Source organism: Myotis nattereri (assembly GCF_964212035.1).
Source record: "Myotis nattereri genome assembly, chromosome: 21".
In the NCBI taxonomy this organism is placed as follows: domain Eukaryota; kingdom Metazoa; phylum Chordata; class Mammalia; order Chiroptera; family Vespertilionidae; genus Myotis; species Myotis nattereri.
In genome coordinates, this window is record NC_138097.1 from 17,046,769 (window position 1) to 17,058,585 (window position 11,817).

General features: G+C 54.5%; 1 protein-coding gene across 3 annotated transcripts; it reads right to left on the reverse strand.

The window, feature by feature from the left end:
- Nucleotides 1-4,690: 4,690 nt before the first annotated feature.
- On the reverse strand, nt 4,691-10,688 carry TM2D3 (TM2 domain containing 3). 3 transcript variants are annotated; one of them, XM_081114670.1, is made up of 6 exons: nt 10,577-10,688; nt 10,084-10,176; nt 9,375-9,532; nt 7,367-7,541; nt 6,656-6,731; nt 4,691-5,677 (listed from the first exon to the last, which is right to left on the reverse strand). In XM_081114670.1, exons 1-6 carry the CDS (start codon nt 10,665-10,667, stop codon nt 5,512-5,514), a joined length of 759 nt encoding a protein of 252 aa, XP_080970796.1. In that variant the 5' UTR covers nt 10,668-10,688; the 3' UTR covers nt 4,691-5,511. The 3 variants fall into 3 exon arrangements, with proteins under 3 accessions (XP_080970796.1, XP_080970797.1, XP_080970798.1); XM_081114671.1 differs by having other exon boundaries at nt 10,084-10,161; nt 10,577-10,672; XM_081114672.1 differs by lacking the exon at nt 10,084-10,176.
- Nucleotides 10,689-11,817: the final 1,129 nt, after the last annotated feature.

The following is an 11,817-nucleotide window of genomic DNA, read 5'->3' on the forward strand; positions in this document are numbered from 1 at the left end:
CAGAGCCTTTGACGCCATTACCTGTGGGCGGGCATAGGGGCCACCGTCACTTGGTCAGGTCTCTCGGGTGCTGGCTGGCCTGCCTGTTACCTGCGGACCGTTTTGCGTGGGACTCAGGAGCTCCGCCCACCTTTTCCCTCCTGTGGATCCGTCCTGGGGCGCGGTCCCGGGCAGGGCGTGGGGCCGCCGCTCTGAGCCCACTGCTCCCCCGCTCAGCAGCTCAGCAGCGCTGTGGTGGCCGGGAACTGGGCCCCGGGGACGCAGGCGGGAGCGACACAGACCCACGCCCTGTTCTCTCGGGTGGACATTCTGTTTGGCTCTCACGGGGGAGGCAGACGTAAACAGGGTGTTTAATGAAACGCGAGCGGGCAAACACACACACACACACACACACACACACACACACACACACGGAGACGGGGTGGAGAGGAAGCTGCCGTAGGAAAGAGGACAGAGGGACCCCGGGAGGCGGCAATGACATGGGCTGGCGGGGTGGGTGGGGCCCTCCGCCCCGGTGACATGTGAGAGACGCAGGAAATGAAGTCGGGAGCCCTGGAGGGGGCAGCAGGCCCTGGGGCTGGGGGTAGCCACGTGGGGAGCAGGGCCTCCGGGGGATGATGTCCCTGGAGGGGAAGGGGGGGTCATGCGGGCCTGTCACCCTTGTACGGGCTGTGGCTCTCTCTCGGTGGGAGCCAGGGAGCTGGGGGGGGGGGTCACGGGGGCCTTGGCAGAGCACAGGGACACGTGAGCCTCTGTGACAGGGTCTGTGTGTGAGCTGGACAAGGCTGCAGGGGACACGCTGGACGCGGGAGGCCATTGGAGGGTCCGCAGTGATCCAGGCACAGGCAGTGACCACAGGGACCGGCACAGGGGCCGTGGTGGTGGGACAGTGGTCCCGCGGTGAGTGCACTTCGGAGGAGCCGAGGATGAAAGAAGGGGCGTCCAGCCTGGCCGGGGTGGCTCAGTGGTGAGCGTCAACCTAGGAGCCAGGAGGTCACGGTTCGATTCCCGCTCAGGGCACATGCCCAGGTTGCGGGCTTGATCCCCAGTAGGGGGCGGGCAGGAGGCAGCCGATCCATGATTCTCTCTCATCGTGGATGTTTCTCTCTCTCTCAGCCTCTTTCTCTCTAAAAAAAAAAAGAAAGTCGTCGGCGGGGAGAGCCAGTCTGCGAATCACGATATGGAAAAAGAGTCGCGGAGACGAGGGCGAGTGAGGGATCCCGCGAGCCCCCTCCGTTCCAGCGAAGAGGAAGGAGAGTTGGCAGGGAAGCGAGGAGAAGCGCAGGGCACTTCCTGCGGGAAGAGGCGGGCCGTCCTTGGAAACTTCTGGAGGCATAAGCCGAGTACTGTTCCTCTTCCCCGAAAAACCCTTCCCGTGGCTCACCTGTCCCTCCCTCCCCCGAACGCAGTGATTTATGGGTGTCACATACTCCCCGTTGGGAGCAGCTGGACGGGCGCTGCTGGGCCAGCCTCAGGGCGGGGAGCCCTTGGCGCTCGGTGGGGAGCTGAGGTTTGGGTGTTTGCTTGCAGTCGCGAATGGCCGGACGCGGCCTCTGAAAAGAGCCGTGGGCCCTGTCTCGGCTATAAAAGCCCGTTTGGAACCCATGGGAACCTGGACTTCAAGTCTACAGACACTCTGGTCCCCAAGCAGGAACTGCCAACCACACATTTACTGCATTAACATATGGGGGTTCCTTGGGGGTCATTACCCTCCCATGTGGGTGCTCAGAGGGTCCACCTCTAAGACCACAATGGACCCCAAAAAGAATGGAGAAGGGAGAGGGAGAGAGAAACATCAATGATGAGAGAGAATCATGGATTGGCTGCCTCCTGCATGCCCCACACTGAGGATGGAGCCTGCAACCCGGGCATGTGCCCAGACTGGGAATCGAACCCTGACCTCTTGGTTCATAGGTCCACCCTCAACCACTGAGCCACACGGGCCGGGCTGGAGGCCTCATTTCCGCCTCACATTCCTCTCCGTAACTCAAGTGTCAAGCACAGCCAGTCTACAGGGGCACGTTGCAATAGAAAAGCCACAGAAACCAAATTGAAAAGAAAATTTATGACCCTTTTCCAAACCAATATCCTAAAGCTGACCGAGACAGCCAACCAGATACGGCCCCTAGATTGCAGGAGGAATTTAAGGGGCACTTCTGGCTAACCACACGCACAGGGGGGCGTCTGGCCATCTCCCAGGCCCCCAGGGCACGGATGAAGGATGTCCAAAGGACCTCGCTGGGGATGGAGAGCGAGGCTCTGCTCGCCGATGATGGGCTCATCTCCTACTTCTTTCTGCTCATCACACTGATTGCTCATCCGTTACGGGTCCTCAGGCCCCCGTGCTGGCCCGTCACGGCCACAGGAAGTTCTGAGGGAGCCGGAGGGCTTGAGTTTCTGTGCCTTAGAGATGGAGGCGGTGCGGCAGGTACGGGGCCAGATGTCTAGAGACGATGCCCCATTCTTTTTCTTTTTTAAAAATGTTCTTATTCATTTCAGAGAGGAAGGGAGAGGGATACAAACATCCATGATGAGAGAATCATGGATCGGCTGCCTCCTGCACGCCTCTCACTGGGGATCGAGCCCGCAACCCGGGAATGTGCCCTGACCAGGAATCAAACTGTGACTTCCTAGTTCAGAGGTCAATGCTCAACCACTGAGCCACGCCGGCCAGGCCGCCCTGCTTCTTGTTGGATTAGGTAACAGCTCATGTATTGCATGCGATGGCATTATATTCTGTTACTTGCTGCTCAAAGCCACCAACTGCGATCAATGCTCACAGCTGCCCAGCTGGCTTGAGACGGAACCAGGATAAATGCCAGGCCAGCGCCCATCCTACTAACCTGGAATTGCACGGGTAAGGGTTTCCCACCCCGGGTGGAGCACACACCACATGGCGGACACACACTGCTTTGGGGCCCCATCTTCATCTGAACTGTCAGGAAGAATTCCTACCGACAGGCCCGGCTCCTGGCTCCACCCAACAGGGATGCCTAGTGCTCTGCCCACAGGCCTGGCTGGTGCCATAGTTTTCCTGGGGTGTTTGGCTGATTAGAGCAGGTACTGATGGGAAGTTTTCTGTGTGTGTGTGTGTGTGTGTGTGTGTGTGTGTGTGTGTGAGACTGTGACTGAGTGTGAATGTAAGCAGGTGTGTGTTGTGTGTGCACGTGTGAATATGAACATGTGAGCTGAGTGCATGTGTGTGTGAATGTGAGCATGTGTGTGAGCTGAGTGTGTGCTATGGTGACGGCTCAGCCTGAGGCAGAGGAGTCTCTGACCCTGCACCTGAGAGCACTGGGGATCCTAGAAACAGCCAAATGTGCTAATTGCGGGGTGAACGGCCCTGGGCGCTGTGTCTATGGGGCTCCGATTGGATGTCATAACGGAGACCTTGATAAAAGAGTGAGTTCACCCAAGTGACGCCTCGTTAGTTCAGCCCTTGTGGGAGGCACTGGAATCTAATTTTCCAGGTAACGGTCATCACTCACACGTACAAATGAGCCCTCTATGGGGACAACTTCATCCTTACCCACAGGCTCCCACACCCCACTCCCCGCTCCCCTGGTGCCTCGTGGCTTCCCTGCCTGTGGATGGGCCGCCCCATGGCCGCTGTCGGAGGGCTTGGGCGGTGAGTGTGACCGTCACGGCCCCTTCCAGCCCCACAGGGAGCCGGAGCCATTTCCACAGGCGCCTGGGGATCAATGACAGCAAAATGGCCCCGGTTAACAGCATCATCAGCCACTGAAATGCTCTGGCTGAGCTGACACATCATCGATTGCACCGTCGCCCGATGAAGTCAGAGCCTGTAGGAGGGGAGAGCGGGCTGGAGTCGGGGTTCAGGGGGACAGGGACACCCCCATCTCTGAGCCCCAGGGAGCTGGGAGTCAGGACTCGGGGCCCCGGCCAGCAGGTCGGTGTTGTGGGGCTGAGCTCAAAGAGCAAATGTAAAGGGGACGCGCCACCTCGTGGCCGGAGCTGGAACTGCGGCTCGGCGACACCAAGACACACCTGAGCGGATCCTCAAGGGCAAGGTATCCCCAGAGGGAACCCGTCCCCTTCCAGGTAAGTGGCGATGAATAAGCTGGTGAAGAAAATCCCACGAGATTTTTGGAGATATTCTCCAAAACTACTTCACAGCTTCCCAACCTGACGGGCCGGTTAACCCTGCTGCCTGTTCACATGCCCAATTCGAAAGGAAAATGCCGAGTGGGAGCGTTTCGTAAGAAACCTTTGGAAAACCCATTTTGGATTAGTAACTGCTTTTCTAGCCTGGGCCGGTGCAGCTCAGTTGGTGGGGCGTCGTCCCGTGCACTGAAAGGATGCCGGTTCCATTCCCGGTCCGGTTGTGGCTCAATCCCCAGTGGGGGGCGTGCAGGAGGCAGCCGATTGAAGTTGTGCTGTCACATCGAAATTCCTCTCCCTCTCCTTTCTTCTCCCTCTGGAAATCAATAAAAAAAAAAAATTATTTTTAAATTGCTTTTCTTGCCAATAAAGAGTCTGTGGACTCAAAAACACTCGTGGCGCTAGAACACGCTGAACACTCCACGGTATGCCAGCGACCCAGCAGCTGTGAATACAGCTGGCCCGCGAACAAGGGCCTGGCCCGTGCGGTCCCTGCTATGCAGACGTTAGGTGGACCCACGCAGCTCACACTCGTGTTGCTCGAGGGTCAACTGTATTTTCCATTTTTCCATTGATTTTTAGAGAGAGTGGGAGGGGGAGAGACAGAGAAACATCCATGTGAGAGGACACATCAACTGGCTGTGTCCCGGGGATCGAGCCTGCCACTGAGGTGTGTGCCCTTGACCGGAATCGAAGCCAGGACCCTTCAGTCCGCAGGCCGAACCGGCTAGGGCACATCATACCTCTTAATGGTAACAGCTGCTAGGATGACTCAAGATGATCTATTCATACAGAAAACAGTCTCTAATGTTTCTTAGAGCCAGTTATAACTTTATTAATTCTTCAGTCCTCTCACCTTTTACATCACTAATCAAGTTCAAACCACAGCCGCCAGACATGAAAACTCTAGTTCACGTTAAACAGTCACAGACGAAGACCAGACATACACACGAAATCGCAAAACTCACGGAGCACTGAAGTGCGGGTGGTCCCTTATCGGGCTAAAGAACAAACCGGCCCACTCCCCGCGTCACAGCTGAGAGGCTCCTGCAGGCCCATCCCGCCCAGGCCGAGGTCCGAGCGATACACTTCGACTTAAGCAACAGAAAACGGAAGTCACGGGAATGAAATCGATTTCCAGTCTCTGCAGAGTTTGTTCCTCCAGGTTAATCGAGTCCCAGTTTTTTCACAGAAAAAATCCATCTCAGGCAAATGAAACCGAATTCCAGAGAAGCATGGTTCAGTGTTTTTTTCTTTTGTAATTTTACCTTCATCAAGGCAGGCCAAGTACAGATGCTGTACATTAAAAACATACTAATACACACTCGCAACATCACTTCCTCCGGGCGAGGCCTTCTAGGCGCCGCTCCCCCGAAGCACGGATCGCCCCTAAATGTACAGAGAGCCGTCTGCCGGCCCCACGTAGCCGACGCCAATCAGCAGCACGTCGATCAGCGTCCATATCCCCAGGCCGCCGAAGCTGAAGAGCTTGCCGAGGCCTTCTCTCCACTGGCCCAGGTAGAACCGGTCCGCGCCGAAGCCGCCGAGGGTGATGCTGGAACACCAAACAGGACCGGGTCCACCAGACGTCCCCCCGCCGCCCGGCCAGGTTAGCTCCATGACCCTGCGAGGTCACACCTGGGAAGGATCTCATGACCCCAACCCTCTGGGGATCACAAGGATTAGTACACACTGCAACACCAAATCTTTTCCATTTCCGATCCTTGGTGGGATCAGTGTACGTGGGGGGCTGGCTTTCAGTTAGACTCGGATATCTGACTGTGCGGGGGCTGACACCCCTACCCCAGTGTTGTTGAAGGGCCAGCTGTAATCGCAGGCCACAGACTGTTAAAATGTCCACAGTAAACATACGACCCTTAGCTGGACTGAAACCTAGGGTTTCTTTTTAAAGAAAAGTAATGCCCGCTTTGCATTTTATTCTGGAAAATGGCACATCCTAGAACAAAGCGCGAGCATGAGCCAGGAGTTGGCACCGGAAGGCCAACAGCCCACCGCCCCTGCTGCCCGGGTCCAGCTGTTCCAGTCACTCGTCTCTAAGCATTTAGTGTTCAGGCCCAGCCGGTGGCTCACAGGCTGAGCGCCGACCTGTGAACCAAGAGGTCGCAGTTCAATTCCCGGCAGGGCACACGCCTGGGCTGTGGGCTCCATCCCCAGCAGGGGGCGTGAGGGGGCAGCTGATCCATGACGTTCCTATCCCTCATCATTGATGTTTCTCTCTCTCCCTCTCCTCCCTGCCTCTCTGAAATCACTAACAATATATTTTTTTAAAAATGTAGTGTTAGGAATGAATGCCTTTCAAGATTCCTTCCCGTGCTAAGATCTACGTCATGTGTGGGCTTCCTGGGAGAGGTAACATTCCACTCCATACAGGGCGGGTTCTGGCCCCCTAAGCATTTCCCACAGCTGCTTCCTCAGATCTGAAGGAGGAGCTGGTTGGAGCTCAGTGTCTGGAAGATTCCACGGACCCCAACACATTCCAACGGCCCTCTAGCTTACTGGTGACACAGCTCACCTCAGAGCCAGGGCCGTGGACCACTTGTAGCCACCGGTCCAGTTGCAATACAGCATCTTGGGAAACGTCCGGTTACCTTTAAGGAAAAAGAAAGCTCTCCATTTAGACACATGGGTCTAAACATACCCTTACACAGAGATTTAACGGAACTAGTGGCCTTGTAACTAAAAATCTAAAAACAGCCTCCTTACAATAATGCCCACTACGGTGAACGGTAAGAAAAAAGACCTGATCATCCCTAAGCCTAGACTTAAAATTTAAATGTTAGGTCAGGCCCAGCCAGTGTGGCTCAGTGGTTGAGCATCAACCTATGAACCAGGAGGTCACCATTCAATTCCCGTCAGGGCACAGGCCCAGTAGGAAGCGTGCAGGAGGCAGCAGATCAATGTTATGGTCTCACATCAATGTTTTTCTCTCCCTCTCCCTTCCTCTCTCTCTAAAATTTAATAAACTATTCAATGACAGTGCATTAGACTTCATACCTTATGGATTTTGTCGTTTGATTGCTCCATTTTAAAAGGTAAGAGCATTGCAAATGTTCTGGATTTTTATAGTTCATTTTCGTATTAACGAAGCTTGGCATGACTCCAAAGTGCTGATAAATGCTCCCAGTGAAATAATTTAACCCGGATTCTCCAATGTGTGACTGAGGTTCCATATGCAAGCTTAGAGAAAAGCATCTTGCTCCCCAGGCCCGCTGACCCGGCTCACCCAGGCAATGCACGTGGTCCCGCACCGTGCAGTTGGCAGTGTAGCGCTGCCGAGGACAGGACACCGTCATGCAGCTGGTGGAGTTGGAGCACTCGTAGTCGGTTTCCGGGAGCTGCCAGCAAAACCGGCAAGTCATGTTGATGACGAAGTGCTTTTGCGATCGGAAGTCCTGATCCTGCGTAGCACAGGACACAGAGCTCATCAGTCATCACAGGGAAGCTTATCAACGCGTCCGCAAAACTACAGTCACATGGCACAAAGCGTGCCAAATACTCCATGATCTGGCAGGAAGCGGCAAGAAAATATCTGGGTACAAACTATTATGTAGCCAAAGCAAATAAATATGATATGATTCTTTGATCCTAAAAACATACACCCATAAATATACAGGAAAAACATCTAGAGAAAGGCCCATCCAAATCACTAAGGTTATTTCAGGGTGGCGAGATTAGGTCATCCCTTTTACCTGGCTAACTTTATAATAAGAAACAAGCATACTTCTTACAAAAAAGTAGGAAATTTTATAAAGCTAGAGCCATGTACAGCTGGAAGGACAGATGGGACATCTGTTCAAGGTCACTGAACTGCAAGTTCGGAGTGGAGTCCAGGCCCCACCAGTCTCAAACTGCCCCTAATATCCCGACCACAGTCCAGGGCTGTCACTGCTGCTCCCAACATGAGCACATGGTCCACCCACAGGCAGCCCGAGAAAACCACTCAATTCAGGAGACCCCAGAGAGAGACTCAGCACGTGTTCACTGGGGGCCTGAGCTGTTGAGACCAGACTTTCTAATGCCACGGTTAAGGGTCATTATTTTGTCGTCTGATTACACAAGGAGCATGTGCTCTTTGCAAGTTGCACAAATTACAGGGGAAAAAACCCTGTAGCCTCTCCAGAGAGACCCACTCTTGATTTTTTTGCCACTTTTTTCTTCTGTAATACAGATTTATAGAAGCGGGCTTACACTGAACGCATTTTGTAGCCTTTTTTATCTGCACTTGACATTACATTGTCATATGTACTTCTCAAAACCATCTTTAAATGGTCACACAATCTCCTCTGGAAGTTATCATATTTATTAATTTTTTTCATCTATGCAAAACTGCTCTTTTGTACAGAGTATTGCTGTAAACATCTGAGTATTTATAGTGGTGCGTTTATAAGACACGTTTCTTAGCACCTGATTTTTGTTTTTAAATATATTTTTATTATTGTTTTCAGAGAGGAAGGGGGAGAGATAGAAACATCCCTGATGAGAGAGAATCACGGGTTGGCTGCCTCCTGCACGCCCTCCACTGGGGATGGAGCCCACAGCCCGGGCATGTGCCCCGACCGGGAATCAAACCATGACCTCCTGGTTCATAGGTTTGTTGGCCGGGCAGCAACTGTTTTTTAAATTAGTTAATAAATGTATGTCTCACTAAGTAGTCAGTTTTGGGAGATACAGTCAAAGAAGATGAAACAAACAACAAAGGAAGGGAATTCTGGAAAGGTTCCCCTTCCACAGCAAAGTTTTCCCATTTTCACTAAGTACCTACGATGTGCCAGACCCATCACACATAATTCTAAAAGCCTTTACACAGACCAGATGGCTTGGCTCAGTGGTTGAGTGTCAACCTATGAACCAGGAGGTCACGGTTTTATTCCCGGTCAGGGCACAGGCCCGGGTTGCGGGCTCCATCCCCAGTAGGGGACGTGCAGGAGGCAGCGGATCCATGATTCTCTCCCATCATTGATATTTCTCTCTCTTTTCTCCCTCTCCCTTCCTCTCTGAAATCAATAAAAAAAAATATACATCTATTTTAAAAAAACTGCCATCTGATCCCTTATAACCAAGCCTCACCTGGAAGCTCCGGTCTTCGGATCAAGCTGGCTTTCACCCTAAAATATTACTTACAAAACGCAGAGCACCTTCTTTCAGAATCTTTCCCGTCCTCCAGCCTCAACGCTCCTGAGAGCTCCAGGTTGACAGCGAGTTCACCTAGACCGAGCCGGTGCGGCACTCACCACACAGGTAACGGAAGGCTTGACCGTGCAGTCGAAGGCGGCGGGCTTCCCGTAGACGCAGGAGAAGTTGGTCCTGCACTCCACGCAGTCGGCAGGGAGCCTGCTGCACAAGCCGTTGCTGGGACACTTCATCACGTAGGGCGGGATGTCGGTGCTTTCTGCAAGAGGCCGGAGACAGGCTCATGCTCTCAGGATGCGGACTTAACAGGCAGACACAGCATTTCCCAAGGTCAGGGGGCATGATGGGGGGCAAGGAGAGACGAGGCTGGCATGGAAAAAGAGGAGCCCGGGCCCGAGAGACAGCTGCAGCCACAGCAGGGCTCTGCCACCAGCCGGCTCTGGACCCGACGAACAGCTCAACAGCTTAGGGAAAAAAAAGCATTCAGCCCGGCCGGGGTGGCTCAGTGGTTGGGCATCGACCTAGGAACCAGGAGGTCACGGTGAGAAAGGGCACCAGCCGGGGTTGCGGGCTCGATCCCCAGTAGGGGGCGTGCAGGAGGCAGCTGATTTGTGATTCTCTCTCATCAGGGATGTTTCTCTCTCCCTCCCTCTCCCTTCCTCTCTCTGAAATCAATGATAAAAGAGGGGGTGTGGGTGGGAAGGAAAGCGATTTCATACACTAAAAGACATGTCATCCAAAAATGAAAAGCGAGAGAGAACCCAGCAGAGGGAAGTGCACACATTGACCAGAACGTAAGACGCCTAGTACCTGCCGCCCTGGGAACCACCGTGAACGTGCGCGTGGCGCCCGGATCCCGCACCGCCCGAGCCCGCGGCTGCGAGTGCTCTAGGTTTAAGGACCCTACGATCAGAGACACCGGTTACCGCGGGACAGGAAAACGCCCGCGGGAGGTTAAACGCGGGGTCCCCGCCACGCAGTGACTTGCCCGTGAAAGACCTCAAACTCAACTGCCGAGAAAGCGGAAGAATAAGACGCCAACAGGGTCCACGCCCATCGAGGCCCGTGGGCAACTGGGGAGCAAAGCGCGGTGTCGGGGACCCCCCCCCCCCAGTCCTCCGTCTCCCGCCCGTAGGGGAACTTGCGGCCCAGGTGACCCCGCGCGGAGGGGCGTCCCCCAACCGGCGGCCAGACTTGGGCCGCAGCGCCCCGCCACCCCTCGGCCCTCTTCCCGTGGGTTTCGGGGGTCCCCCGGGCCACCCAGCCAGACCCAGACCCGACGTGGCCGCCGCCGGGAACTCACCACCGCCCGACAAGATATAAAACTGTGAGAGGAAGAGCAGCACACGGCAGAGGCGGCCCAGGACCGCCGGCCGGCCCGCCGCAGCCGCCATCTTGCCGGCGTGACGCACTTCCGGGGCGCGGGCTAGAGGTCAGCTGCGGGGCGGGGCGCCGGCCTGCGCGCCGGAAAGGGCGGAGCCGGGAGCGTTTCTGCCCCGCCCCCTCGCCCCAAGGGCATCCAGGGCGCAGGCGCAAGGTGGCTCTGGCAGCTGCGACGCTGCCTGGTTGCCTTGGTTTCCAAGCGCCTCCTATGCCCGAGGACGAGGCGCTCGCCCCTCTGGAGACAGGGAAAGGTCACCGGGACCGAAATGCACACGTGAAATGGCAAAGCAGAGGCGGGCTGGTTGGGGAGGTGGCACCACTCATATGTGGCTGGATGGATATATTTAGACAAAAGCCGCCACGTCTAGGTACTGTGCGACAGTTTTGATGACATTCCATTGCCTTGTCTGCCGATGAAGAAACTATGGGAAGTGACTGAGGCTCTGGGATGGGCCAGCTGGCCCCGCGATCCTGGGGCTGGCCCAGCCTGTACCCAGCTGGCATCTCTCCGCAGCTGCCATGGGTTCAAGACACTTGTTACCTCCAGATGTTCCTCTAAGACTGGGAGAGGCCGGTCGTTAAGTCAGCAGGATTCCACGCCCCCAGGCACCCAGACAGGAGCCCTGGATGTAAGATGAGGGTCCAAAGCCTGGGTCCCTCCCTGGAGGCCAGCCTTGGGGATGGGAGAGGCCCCCAGGCATCCTGCGTGCTCATGTGACAAACAGTAGATTCCACAATACTGGACCTGAGTCCTTTGTCAATAACCCAATGTTCAGTGTTAGCTTCTCTTGTGGTTGTTGGTTAGTTAAAACAGATGAGAACATACTCTTACTAGAAAATAAGATGTTCTGCCATATTCTAAAGAGCTTGCAGACTTTTATTTAAAACCTGTATTTTGAAAATCACAAAACTTAGCAATAACACTTCACAATCCTCATTTCCTGATATTTCCCTTTTTTTCAATGAATAACCTTTTCCCATATAAGTCTCTCAAGACATTTGGGAAATTAAGAATTTCCCCAAGCTTGTTCTCAGACACATTAGTGAATTAAACTTCATACATATCAGCTACTCATTCATTGCCTCCTCTTCCACTGTCCCCGGCAGAGGAACTGTCAGTGGGCCCAAAGTTCTCGGAAGTACTAACTTTAATTAAGAAAA